The sequence below is a fragment of the Marmota flaviventris genome, chromosome 7 (genome assembly GCF_047511675.1).
Source record: "Marmota flaviventris isolate mMarFla1 chromosome 7, mMarFla1.hap1, whole genome shotgun sequence".
In the NCBI taxonomy this organism is placed as follows: domain Eukaryota; kingdom Metazoa; phylum Chordata; class Mammalia; order Rodentia; family Sciuridae; genus Marmota; species Marmota flaviventris.
The window spans coordinates 88,206,167-88,219,027 of record NC_092504.1 but is presented as its reverse complement, the minus strand read 5'-3'; the positions used below and the strand labels follow the sequence as shown (position 1 = coordinate 88,219,027).

General features: G+C 34.3%; 1 protein-coding gene across 4 annotated transcripts in view; it reads left to right on the top strand.

The window, feature by feature from the left end:
* Sec24b (SEC24 homolog B, COPII coat complex component) overlaps positions 1-12,861 on the top strand; it is a 93,422-nt gene that overhangs the window by 59,693 nt on the left and 20,868 nt on the right. For 2 of the 4 annotated variants that reach the window (XM_071614477.1, XM_071614478.1), the window contains 6 exons: positions 465-646; positions 3,837-3,939; positions 6,017-6,143; positions 6,779-6,888; positions 8,436-8,548; positions 12,575-12,693. In XM_071614477.1, coding sequence (XP_071470578.1) covers positions 465-646; positions 3,837-3,939; positions 6,017-6,143; positions 6,779-6,888; positions 8,436-8,548; positions 12,575-12,693 — 754 coding nt within the window. Of the gene's footprint in view, positions 1-461; positions 647-3,836; positions 3,940-6,016; positions 6,144-6,778; positions 6,889-8,435; positions 8,549-12,574; positions 12,694-12,861 lie in introns of all 4 variants that reach the window. The other 2 variants (XM_027935478.2, XM_027935479.2) reach the window with 1 other exon arrangement.

Below are 12,861 nucleotides of genomic sequence, written 5' to 3'. Positions count from 1 at the left end.
GATTAAAAGCAATTCTTAAAGATTAAAAACAACATTATCAAATCAGATACATTTGAGACACAGGAACAGAAAAATTAAGCAAAGCAAAACCCATTGAACACCATTGTATATTTCTATGGCAGCATCTCAGTTTTTTAAAAGTGTTAATTGATAAAACTTGAAAACAAGTAAGCATTTATCCTGCCTGTCCATTTCAGCTGTATTCAGGGAAACCACATTCTTGATGTTGAATGGCATGTTTGCTGAAATATTGTTGTGAGACTTAACTTTGCTAATTAGATTTTTAAAAGTATACTTTAAGTTGCCTGCTCTATTAAGTCATTCTGCTGTTCTCAAGACAAATTTAAATTTTTTTACCTTCTTGATTTTTTCTTTTTGTTGAACTCCTATGTCTGGTATATGAAATTTGATTCACATTTGTTCTATTGTTCTTTTGTTTTGTTTTGATTTTGATCTTTCAGCAGTATCCTGGTGTCAACCAGCTGTCCTCTGGTCTAGGAGGGTTGAGTCTTCAGAGTTCTCCACAACCAGAAAGCCTGAGACCTATAAACCTCACTCAGGAGAGGAATGTTTTACCCATGACTCCTGTTTGGCCTCCTGTGCCTAACTTGAACTTAGAACTCAAAAAGCTAAACTGTAGCCCAGAGTAGGTATTCATTTCTTTTATAATCTTTCTTTATGTAATATACCTTAATGAAAACATTGTATGACTTTTAAAAATAGCTGAGCTGATGGCACATGCCTGTAATCTTACCTACTTGAGATTTTTTTTAAATTTTTTTAAAAATATGTATTTTTTTTTTTAGGTGTAGGTGGACACAACACAATGCCTTTATTTTTATGTGGTGCTGAGGATTGAACCCGGGTCCCGCCCACCCTAGGCTAACGCTCTACCGCTGAGCCACAATCCCAGCCCGCTACTTGAGATTTTGAGGCAGGAGGATCACAAGTTCCAGGCCAGCCTGAGTAAATTAGTAAGATCTTGTCTCAAAGTAAAATTTAAATAAAAGTAGGGGTAGGGATGTAGCTCAGTGGCAGAGGATCCTTGGGTTCAATCCCCAGTACTGAAAAAAAGGTAAAAGTAATATGGCATTAACTTCCTGACTGGAAGTTCATGTGGACTTTTTTATTTCACTTTGTATAGAAATAGATGTAAAATTTAGTTTAAATTATCTGAGTTATCTCTTCCTCTTCCCATCTCTGTCTTAAACCTATCCCTTTCCCCCATCATCTTATGTGAGGCAAATTATCTGTTTTTGAATGAAGGGTTTCAGTAATCCAAATGTAACTAGAGTTTTTCTTTTCTTAAATCTCTTTTTCACCACTGTTTGTCAGTACTAACTTCTGATATTTTTTAGTAAGTTGGAATCTTTAAAATTTTATTCCCTTCTTCAGGCTTAGCTTGAAAAGGAAACAGACCTCACTTGTGAAATCCCAAGAATAGATTAGATAAGGTTTATCTCTGATTTTTCTTTTCCTACTCGATATAGAATATGAAGACCATTAACCCCCAGGCTTATTGATCCAGCCTGAATTTAAACTTGAACTTCCTTCATCGAATGTTTCCTTAACTCCTAGAGAAGTTTAGCTGGCAGACTATACATGGCAGCCTCCAAGTCTTGGTGATTTGTCTGTGTGGATAGTCCAACTAGCTCCTATTTTGGGGCCTCCCAGACCACCTCCTAGATCAGATGTTCTTGCTTCTGAGAATAGGTTATTCCTCTGGCCCAGATCATTTGGGGGGTGGGGGCAGATCATTTTTAGAAGACATCCTCCTGCTCTGGATTTCTTCGCCTCACAAAGTAAGCTCTGATTCACAGAACATCATTGTCTTCTTCCTTGTATTTGGGTTAGGAAAATGAGTTCTCTCTTTTAGAACCATTATTTTCCTTTTCTTAAGGCAGTAGTTTCCAAGCATTGCAGGGGGGGAAAAAGAACTCCTTTTTCACCAAAGTCTTGTATAGAATTCAAATATTGAAAACAAAGTGAAATTTCTTCGAGGGTTTCCTCGCCTCTCATTCATACCTCATGCTATCACCAACACCCATTAGTGACTAAAGCAGTGCTACAATCTATTCTATAAAAGCATAGGGCATCTTGGATTAGAGACTGACAACAGCTGCCCATCCTTTTGAGTGTAAGCTGCTATCATGGTGATTATGGCCTTGTATTATGAAAGGTTAGGCTTTTCTTAAGTAGATAAATAAAGTATGTATAAGAGATCCCATAGGTAGGGGAGTGGTGTATATGTTTCCTGCTTGGTTATGTGTGTGTGTGTGTGTGTGTGTTTTTAATATTTCTTATCAAAATAAGAACAAGTAATTGGTAGCACAGGCTTTAAAGTTGGACAAACTTAAGTTCTTACTGAGGTTCCACTAGTAAGTAGGTAGCTACAATACAGTACAACAACTTTTTTAACCTCTCAAAGTCTCAGTATTGTCAACTATAAAACAGGAATACAGGTTAAGTATATCTTATCCAAATACTTGTGGACCCAAGTATTTGCACAGACTTTACTGCTCGAGCGTCCCTAATCCAAAAATTAAATTCTTCAGTATCTGCAACTTTTTAAGCATCATCTTTATTCAAAGTTTCAAATTTTGGAGCATTTTAGAATTCATGTTTTTGGATTAAAAATCTTCAAACCTGTAATAACCTACATATTAAGATAAATCATCAATTCAATAAATATTTACTGAATACCAAGTTAATTAAGCACAAGTCACTGTTTCCATGTATTTGGGATAGAGTTGTAAATAAGCAAAGTTCCTGATCCTCATGGAATTAGAAAACTTACATTAGTGAAACACAGGGTTATGTGAGTGCTAGAGGGTACTTGTCTTAGCTGAGAAGTCTGTAATTAGGTTTTCACAAAGAGATAACATTTGAGTACAGGTCTGCATGGAGACAGCAAGCCACAGGACTTCTGGGAAGATTGTTCCAAGGTGTCCAACCAGCAAAGGAAGTCCTGAAGTGGGAATAAGCTTGGCATTTTTGGAGAACAGGGCTAAGCCTGGAGTAGATAGATCTCTCTACACAATGTTATCTGCTCTTCTTAAATACCTTTTCTGGTTTCCACTGCTACTTACTTCTTTGGCTGTTCCTTTATTGATTCTTTCTCTGTTAACTTTAACTTATAACTCACTAACTTATAAGCAATCATTCTGTGAAGGAAACAGCAGAAGGTAGAGGAAGTCCACAGCCAACCAAGGCAAGTCAGGCTAATTGATAGCACTGAAGCTTAAGCCTGTCTCAGAGCAGAGAAAGAAGTCTTTGCTTCTGATATGGGGAATGAAGAGGCAAAGGAGTATTCAGAAACAGTGATAACTTTGATGAGTCCTGTAGTAAGAGTGACAGTCTAGTCAGGTGAAAGGGGGACAGTGAAGCAGGAACAGCATTGTTAGAGACAAAAGAAGTCTGGCTTTTCATTCATGTTTCCTGGAGCTTTTTGTTCATGTCCTACTGGCTAATATAATAGGCTCTCGTTTTTTTTGTTTTTTTTTCCTGAATGTGTTTTGCTTTGCCATCATGAAAATGTTGACTCCTTAATTTAATTTAGGTCTTTTGACATCTATTACATATATGCCTGTTTAAAGTAATCGGGACCTCCCTGCTTCATTTTAGTTTTTTACTATACTGGGAATTGAACTCAGTGCCTCACATATGCTAGGCAAGTGCTATATCACCAAGTTATATCTCCAGAACACTGCTTTTAGTTATAATAACATGCTCAAATGATTTTCAGTTATGCCCTTAAATGTTTTTAATTATCCCATCTACTTCATCGTATTTTTTTCCTAACAGCTTATGTCCTCCATGTTGTTTGTTTTTTGCAGTTCATTTCGGTGTACTTTGACAAATATTCCACAGACTCAGGCTTTACTGAATAAAGCTAAGCTTCCCTTAGGATTGTTGTTACATCCCTTCAGAGACCTAACGGTAAAGTGACATATTTTAAAATATTTTGAGTAATGACAAGTGCTTATGTACAAGGTATTCAAATTTCATATTTTCTTAAGAGTTTTCATCATTGTTTATTTGGAGTTCGAAATAATCATTTCTGCCAATTTAAGTCAACAAACATTTTCTGAGCAACTGCTTTGTATCATACCCTAAGCTAAGCCCTGATCACATCATTGACCTTACCCACATGAAGAAACAAATCGTTATATGTAGTACTATAAATACATGTAATTAATCAAATCTATGTGATGTTTTTATTGTGAATACAGTATAAGAAGTGATTCCCTCTTTGTATAGTAAAGTTTTCTATAACTAATGGAAAGTCCCAAGTGTGTTTTGAAAGATTAGTCATTTTGGAAGTAAAAGGCAGATTAAATCTTATGAGTTCTTTATTAAAGTGATTTCCAGTTAGAGAAGAGAACTATATAATTGTTCCAAATTAAGCAAATAATGGGAAAATCTGAACACTTCAGGTTGTGGTGAGTTAAAATTTATGTGTTGTTTAAGCTTCTGCAGTCCATTTGGTTTAATGCATAGCTGGCTAGATTTTTACGTGTGCTTCAGGTATTTCATGCATATGTGTTGTATTTAAACTACATTTTTAAAACCTCAGAAAAAATATTAGCCAGAGACATTTTATTTTTACTTCACAAATTGCATTTCTCCCTCACACTTTTTTACTACTATGATTTTCTACCCCTCCTATTGCTACAGATTTCTTTTTCTCTCGGTTAATTATCTGCCTATCTAATACTAGATGCTGGAGATACAAAGGTCACTCATCTTCCTTGTGGACCTTACTTTTCTTCTAGGATGTACAGAATGGATCAAAGTGAATAAAAAGTGAAATAATTCTATGTGATAAATACCTTGAATTTATTCATTCAGTAAATACTATTTAATCACCTATGATTACAACCTTTATCTCTAAGCCAAGACAGTCAATTTGCTATATCCATAGATAAGAGTAGTTCTCTAAATACAGATTCCACATATGATATCTTCTGGAAGTGCGTACACTAAAATATTAACGTAATATTCTCTAGTATATAGAATTATGGGTCATTTTTTTATTTTCTCACTTTCAGTTAATTGTATTTCCTGATTTTTTTTCACACCTGATCTGTAGCTACTTATGTAATAAAAATAGCATATATGGGCTGAACGTGCTGGTACACAACTGTATAATCCCGACTACTTGGGAGACTGAGGCAGGAGGATCACGAGGTCAAGGCCAGCCATAGCAGCATAGTGAGAGACCCAGTCTCAAAATAAAAAATAAGGGCTGGGGATATAGCTCAGTGGTAGAGTACCCCTTGGTTCAATCCCAGGTCTGTCTTTCTCTCCCCCCTTCACCCCTCTCCTCTCTCTTTCATATGCATGTACACATATGCACACAACAGTATAAGTGAAAAAATCTTAAATACAAAGATAATGATTTTGTGTAGATTTTTTAAAATTCTGAGTGAAAAATACAAAAGAAATAATAAGTTAATTCAGAGATATAGAATAAGCTATGATCTCTTAATTTATTCCCATTTTCTTAATTTCTACATTAAATATAAAGTTCCTTTCCCAAACTAAGCATAGTATTTTTTAATTTAATGTACATTGTGTTTGGATTCTTGTGGCCTCAGTTCTCATTAGGACTGCTGTCACTGTCCACCAAGCACTGCTTGCTAGCTAGTAGTACCAGGAACAGCCAGACAAAGGCCTTCTTACGTGGTATATGTTTCTTTCTCACTGTTATTTCCTGAGTCTAGCTGATGAACTGTAGCTTGTATTATTTTCTTGGCCAAAGTTTTCTTGTCAGCTAGTTATTTTATCAGATTTGGTGTGACTTTGTTTTCATATTAAGATTTGTGATGAGAGGAGAGAAAACTTGACAGTTGCTTATGTTGCTCAGCTCATCACTGAATGTAATAATACTCTTCAATATAAAACCATACAAAGACACAGTTCGGTTTCTATTCTATGTGTGAGCAGAGCAGTGGGTGTTCTGTTTCTCCCTAGGGTGCTTTTGTTGCTACAACATTTTTATTTTCTTTTCTAGCAATTACCAGTAATAACATCAAATACCATTGTGAGGTGCCGATCTTGTCGAACATACATCAACCCCTTTGTGTCCTTCATTGATCAACGTAGATGGAAATGCAACTTGTGCTATAGAGTTAATGATGGTGAGATTCTTAAAATGTTTCTTAATATTATTCTCAACATTTTAGTCAATTCTCTCATTGCTTTAAAAACAACTTTGATGCTATTTTTTTTAAATAGAGAGAGAGAATTTTTTAATATTTATTTTCAGTTTTCAGTGGATACAACATCTTTATTTTATTTTTATGTGGTGCTGAGGATCGAACCCAGCGCCCCGCGCGTGCCAGGCAAGTGCATTACCGCTTGAGCCACATCCCCAGACTATCATGCTATTTTTAATGGCAAAAATGTGAGCTGGGGCACCTTTACCAGTGTGTGTGGACACTTACATGCATCACGTCTGTTGCCCCCTGTGCTCATATGTTAGGTCTCCCTATGATAATTGCTTTCAAATTGGCATTTCTGATGTTTTCTATGTCATAGAATATAATAAATAAGAAACAAGTCTAAGAAACCAGTTATCTGTGTACTGGTTTCTTCACATGATTTCAGAAAATATGGTTTTGGTTGTTGTTTTTATTAAAGCCAGCTTACAGAATTTATTGTTATCATTAAATGTTCACAGAATTGTTGGCAAATATCCTCAGACAGTGATGATAAAGATGTTTAAATCTAGGCATGTTACTAAATTCATACTGGATTCCTATTTCTTGTTTAGTTCCTGAAGAATTTATGTATAACCCCCTCACTCGATCTTATGGAGAACCTCATAAACGACCAGAAGTTCAGAATTCAACTGTGGAATTCATTGCTTCTTCAGATTACATGGTAACTGTTCCGGGCTAAAATTAGTCATGGGACACAATTATATTGGTCATTTGATTTCTGTTAGGTAAATTTAAAAAATATATATATTTTTAGTTGTAGATGGACATAATACCTTTATTTTACTTATTTATTTTTATGTGGTACTGAGGATCGGAATCCAGGGCCTCACACATGCTAGACAATTGCTCTACCACTGAGCTTCAATCCCAGCCCATGTTTTGTGAATTTTTGTCCAAGTTTTTAATGCATAGTGTTTTTTTTAAATAATGGTGAAAGTTTTTACTTAAAAATTAGCAAGTTCTTCCTAAATGTTATTTGATCTCCTAGAAGAATATATTATACCATTGAAAAACTCTACCTGTTTTTTAATTATGTTGACTCTATATCTTATTCTTCATTTTCACTTATAAAAATTATTTTTTAACCTAAGTCCTTGCTCTTCTTCTTTGTAATATATTCTTGTTTTTAATATATCTATAATAACTATCTTCTAATCTTAATTGCCTGCAGAAATTCAAATTCATTGTCTGCTAATGGAGGAAGGTGAACAGGAACACTTGATAAGCAGTAAATTCCTGGTGCTTGGCCCATCTTTATTTTTGTCATTTTTATAGTCTTTTATTTTAATTTAGCCTGTGCTGACTTAGGTACAGTTCTTGTGTCTATTTCCATGTAAACTTGCTTATGATTACTTTCAGCTTTTTGCCTTTATAATTTAGTATGTTCTGAACTCTATTTTAGGTTTTTAATCTAACTGAAGTGGTGAAGCAAGAAATAAATCTTTAATTTTTGTCATATAATTCATATGACCTTTGGTTGACTTGTTTTTTTTTTAAAGACTTTATGAGTTGGTAGTGTAGTTGGTGGTAGAGCATTTGCCTAGCATGCATGAGGCCTTGGGGTCAAATCCTCAGCACCTCAAAAAAAAAGACGTTATTTATCATTTTATAACTTTCCACACCAGTTATTTTTAAGCGTACTCTAAAAAGAGAAAATAGTATAATGAACTATTGTTTACCCGTGACTGAGCTACATTTGTCAACTTTTTGCCAAATATATTTCATTTTTATCCAGCCTACCCCTTCACTTTCCCTAGAGTTTATCATGTTAAATGATAATATCAGATATCATGTCACCCATAAATACATCAGTATATATCTCAAAGACAAGAGAAAGCCTTTATAAATATGTATACACAAGGATTTCCTTTATATTTAGCACTTAACCTATGGAATTTGGCCACTACCAGGTGACCTAGTAGTTAGTACTAACAGCAGGTCTTCAGGTTATATTTTAGCCAACATTCCTTATCTGGAATACATTTAAACCATCTATTTAACCATTACAACTCTCTAATCACGCTTAATCTACAAGGAACTTTGCAAGAAGGAATGTCATTTTCATTAGCACATAAGAGCTTATAAATAGCAATCCTATTTGGGTGTTTTTTGGTATAATATACTCAATAGATATTCAGCAGTAATAGTGATTAAAAAAAAGAATAGGTTGTACCCACTAAATAAACTACATTATTTTTTTTCTTTCAGCTTCGTCCTCCTCAACCTGCAGTTTACTTGTTTGTTTTAGATGTATCTCATAATGCAGTGGAAGCTGGGTATTTGACAATTTTATGCCAGTCACTATTAGAAAACTTAGACAAGTAAGAATATTTTTTTGCTCATAATATCTTGTCTGTAAATAATATGTAAGTGTGAAGTATTTATTACTAATTTAAAGTGTTGTTTTTGTTAACCTTGTATTTTCCTAAAAACAAAGTACTTCCTGTTTACCATAGAATAAGGGTCCTTCTACTTCAGTTCTGATGATTTAATGACTTGGTAACCTCAATCATAAAAATTTTAATACTTAGTAAAGAATTTAGATCTTGTCTAGTTTTCCCTCTGACTTAGCTGACCTGAACACTGGTCAAATTCCATAGAATTCCAACACAGAAAGCCTAACTTGGCCAGAATATCAAGAATCTATATGAGACTATTATCAAACATGGCTGAACTGAAAGAACATTATGTTAAGTGATATAAGGCAGGCACTGAAAGATAAATACCACATGTTTTCACTCATATTTGGAATATTTAAAAATTGATTTCATATGAGTAGGATGGTGGTTACCAGAGGCTAGGATGTCAGTGGGGTGTGGAGTTGGGATATTTTGGTCTAAAGACACAAAATTTCACTTAGAAGGAGAACATTCAAGAGATTTATCATACAGTATGCTGTCCATATTTGTAACAATATATTATATTCTTGAAAAACACTTAAGAGAAAATCTGAGACATTCTCACCACAAAAATGATATCTTTATGAGGGAATACCTATGTTAATTAACTAGGTTTAGTCAATCCACAATTTAAAATTTAAAAATAAATTTAAAAGATTTTTCAAAGAATCTAGATGAGGAGGGGGGCTGGAGTTGTGGCTCAGTAGTAGAGTGCTTGCCTGGCATGTGAGGCCCTGGGTTCGATCCTCAGCACCACATGAAAATAGGTAAATAAAAACAAAGGTATTATATCCAACTGTAACTAAACAAACAAAAAAATTTAAAAGATAATAATCTAGATGAGAGAAATATACCTATAATTTATGCCTGAGCATGTAATTTTACTTTTTTTTTTTTTTTTTTTTTTTTTTTGTACTTTTAGATGGACAGAATGCCTTTATTTTATTTGTATGTGGTGCTGAGGATTGAACCCAGGGCCTCACACATGCTAGGAAAGTACTGTGCCACTGAGCTATAGCCCCAGCCCCACATAAGCTATTTTTTATTGCACTAATGTGAGAATGAGTTGAAGAAAAGGGAGGAGGGAACTGATTTTGTGCTAAATATGTTAGGAAACCAGGACAATCCTTTTCGTTTTAGCACATTAGTAAACAACCATGTTGTGGAAATAGGAACAGAGTACAGGCTAAGTAGTTTATATGTGGCTCATAATTCCTTCCTGTGTGTCTACCAATGTTAATTGTGAAGGACTTCCTCAACTAGCTTTAAAAATTATACATTTCTCTGGGAACAAAGTTGTTTGTACATTTCTTTTTCATTCCAATATCCATAAGAGATAATGATTTAAGATTGTTAATGAGAGTGGTACACTACTACAGTGTTTTTTTGTTGTTGTTGTTTGGTTGGTTTTTTTTTTTTTTTATTTTTAGTATTTTTAGTTGTAGATGGACACAATACCTTTACTTAGTTATTTTATCTATTTATGTGATGCTGAGCCTCTAGTCCAGTGCCTCACACATGCGAGGCAAGTGCTCCACCACTGAGTTACAACTCCAGCCCACTACAGTATATCTTTATACATACTTTGTCAGGAGTACAATGGGTAATTCCAAAAAGTTCTCCCCCATCTTTATTTGAACTTGGGAGTCTTTCAAATGCTACAAGTAGACACTATATATTTTTATTATATTTTTATCATTGGTTTAAATGTTTACCTTATTTAATCACAAGGGCTTATGTTAGAAATAGCTTTAACACCAAGTAGCAAAAGACCACACTGAATAAAAATGTTTGATCTTTTTTAACAAGAAGTTTGTTTGTTTGTTTGTTCTTTTTAGATATATGTGATAGTAGAATGTGTTTTGGCATACATACATGGAGTATAACTTGCCATTCTTTTTTTGAGGTGGGAGGTACCCGGGATTGAACTCAGGGGCACTTGACCACTGAGCCACATCCGCAGCCCTATTTTATATTTTATTTAGAGACAGGGTCTCACTGAGTTGTTTAGTGCCTCCCTTTTGTTGAGGCTGGCTTTGAACTCTTGATCCTCCTGCCTCAGCCTCCGAGCCACTGGGATTACAGGTGTGTGCCACCGAACCACGCTCAGCTAACTTCCCATTCTTGTGGTTGTACATAATGTAGAGTTACACTGGTCATGTATTCATACATGAATATAAGAAAGTTATGTCCTATTCATTCTACTGTCTTTCCTATTCTCAACCCTGTAACCTTCCTTTCATTCCCTTTTGTCTAATCCAATGAACTTCTCTTCTTTGCTCCCCTCCCCCATTGTGTGTTAGATTCACATATCAGGGAGAACATTCGGCCTTTGGTTTTTTTGCAACTGGCTTATTTTACCTAGCATGATGGTCTCTAGTTTCATTCATTTACTGTATGTACACCACTTTTTTTTAATCCATTCATTTGTTGAAGGGTATATTAGCTATTGTGAAATGAGCTGCTATAAACATTGATGGGACTGCTTCACTGTAGTATGCTGATATTAAGTCCTTTGGGTATATGCTGAGGAGTGGGATAACTGGGTCCAAATGGTGATTCCATTCTAGTAAACACCAAATTTTAATTCCTCTCAAGGATATAATGCTTCTGGAGGTACCACAATACCAGAATTGTTCATGGAGTAATGGAACAAGCTGTCTTCCATCTCCTTGTTCTAGTAATCCACTTAACTATATTGTTCTCAGAAAAGAAAGAGCCACTGACAAAAATGAGTGACTTTATAAATTAAAAGATTACAAAACCAGAAGGATAATATTGACGATAGAAAGTGTTTTAAAAATATTTGCATTTGATTACAATGGAAAATAGAAGACTTAAGAAAATTAGAAAAGAATAGTAAAGGTAATAGGACAGCAACAGTATAGTAACATAGTTTTAGAAAGGGTTCTGCAAACATCTTTGAGAAAGAAGAGTTTGATGCTGCAGCAGCTCCTGCTAAACTTCATATATTTTGATTTGGGGGGTGGATCAGCAATCTCCGAGTAACTGATAATAAATGACCCTAAATATAAGTGACCAGAGAAATCTCAAAGAAGTGGAAATTGGTGTTTGGCAACATCATAAATCTTGACTAGTACTGGTAAGCCAAATATGTGCCTTCTGTTCACTGGAATTCTTTTAGCCTACCTTGCAGACTGAGTAGCGTGATTGATCATCTTTAGTAGTAAGAATTCTTCTTGCTTTGAAGCACATTCTAGTTTGGCATCTTATAATATTCAGAAGTATTTTAAAGCATTGCTAAAAGAATAAATTACATAACTCTAGTTAACATAGTTGGTGGTACTTATTGAAATATGCATCTATAAAATGAGGCATCCATCATGGTATTAATAAGGGAAGCTTGACAGATGATGAAATGGTAATTTACTTTTTTATTCCATGGCATTGCCTTTTGAAACATTTCTAATAGAAAAATTTTTAATAATTGATGATAGATAAATGTTTGAATGTTCTTAACTGTGTTTTTTGTTTAAAATTTAGCACATTGAAATCTAATTTGCATTGCACTCAACCTTTTCTTGAAAAGTGTTCTTTTGTCGTTCCACCCTTAAAAGGCTTAAAAAGGATCCAGTGTTGTAATATGTGAACTGAAAAATTATGTTTTCACTTAAAAGAGTATGTTTCAAAGAAAAGTTAGCAAGAAATCTTTACATTTTAAAAATAAATTCATTTTTAGTTTTGGTTTACCCTTTATTTGAATACTAATGTAGTTCAGTTTTCTGAATTATAAATTCTAATCATATAAGTGGTTTCATCTGAAAACAAAATATTTCCTTCTTCCTCTTCTATTTTATGTACGGGTTTAGATTGAGATAATTTTTCTATTGCCTATAAAATTATCCTTAGACATGGCTTACTATTTATTTTTTTAAAAAATAAAATGTTACTGAGCATTTGTCAATTTATCAATAATTTTATCTTTAGGCTTCCTGGAGATTCACGGACAAGAATAGGATTCATGACCTTTGACAGCACTATTCATTTCTATAATTTACAGGAAGGATTATCACAGCCTCAAATGTTGATTGTATCTGATATTGATGGTAAGCAGTCAGCAAAATTAAAGTGTTTCTAACTACAGGCTTTGAAATGGAGGCTTCTTTAACAGTACATCTTGTCATATGCTATGGAGATAATTTGGTCCATTTTGATACTTGCTTTAAAATGTTTTCTTGAAGCTGGGTACAGTGGTGCATATCTATAATCCCAGC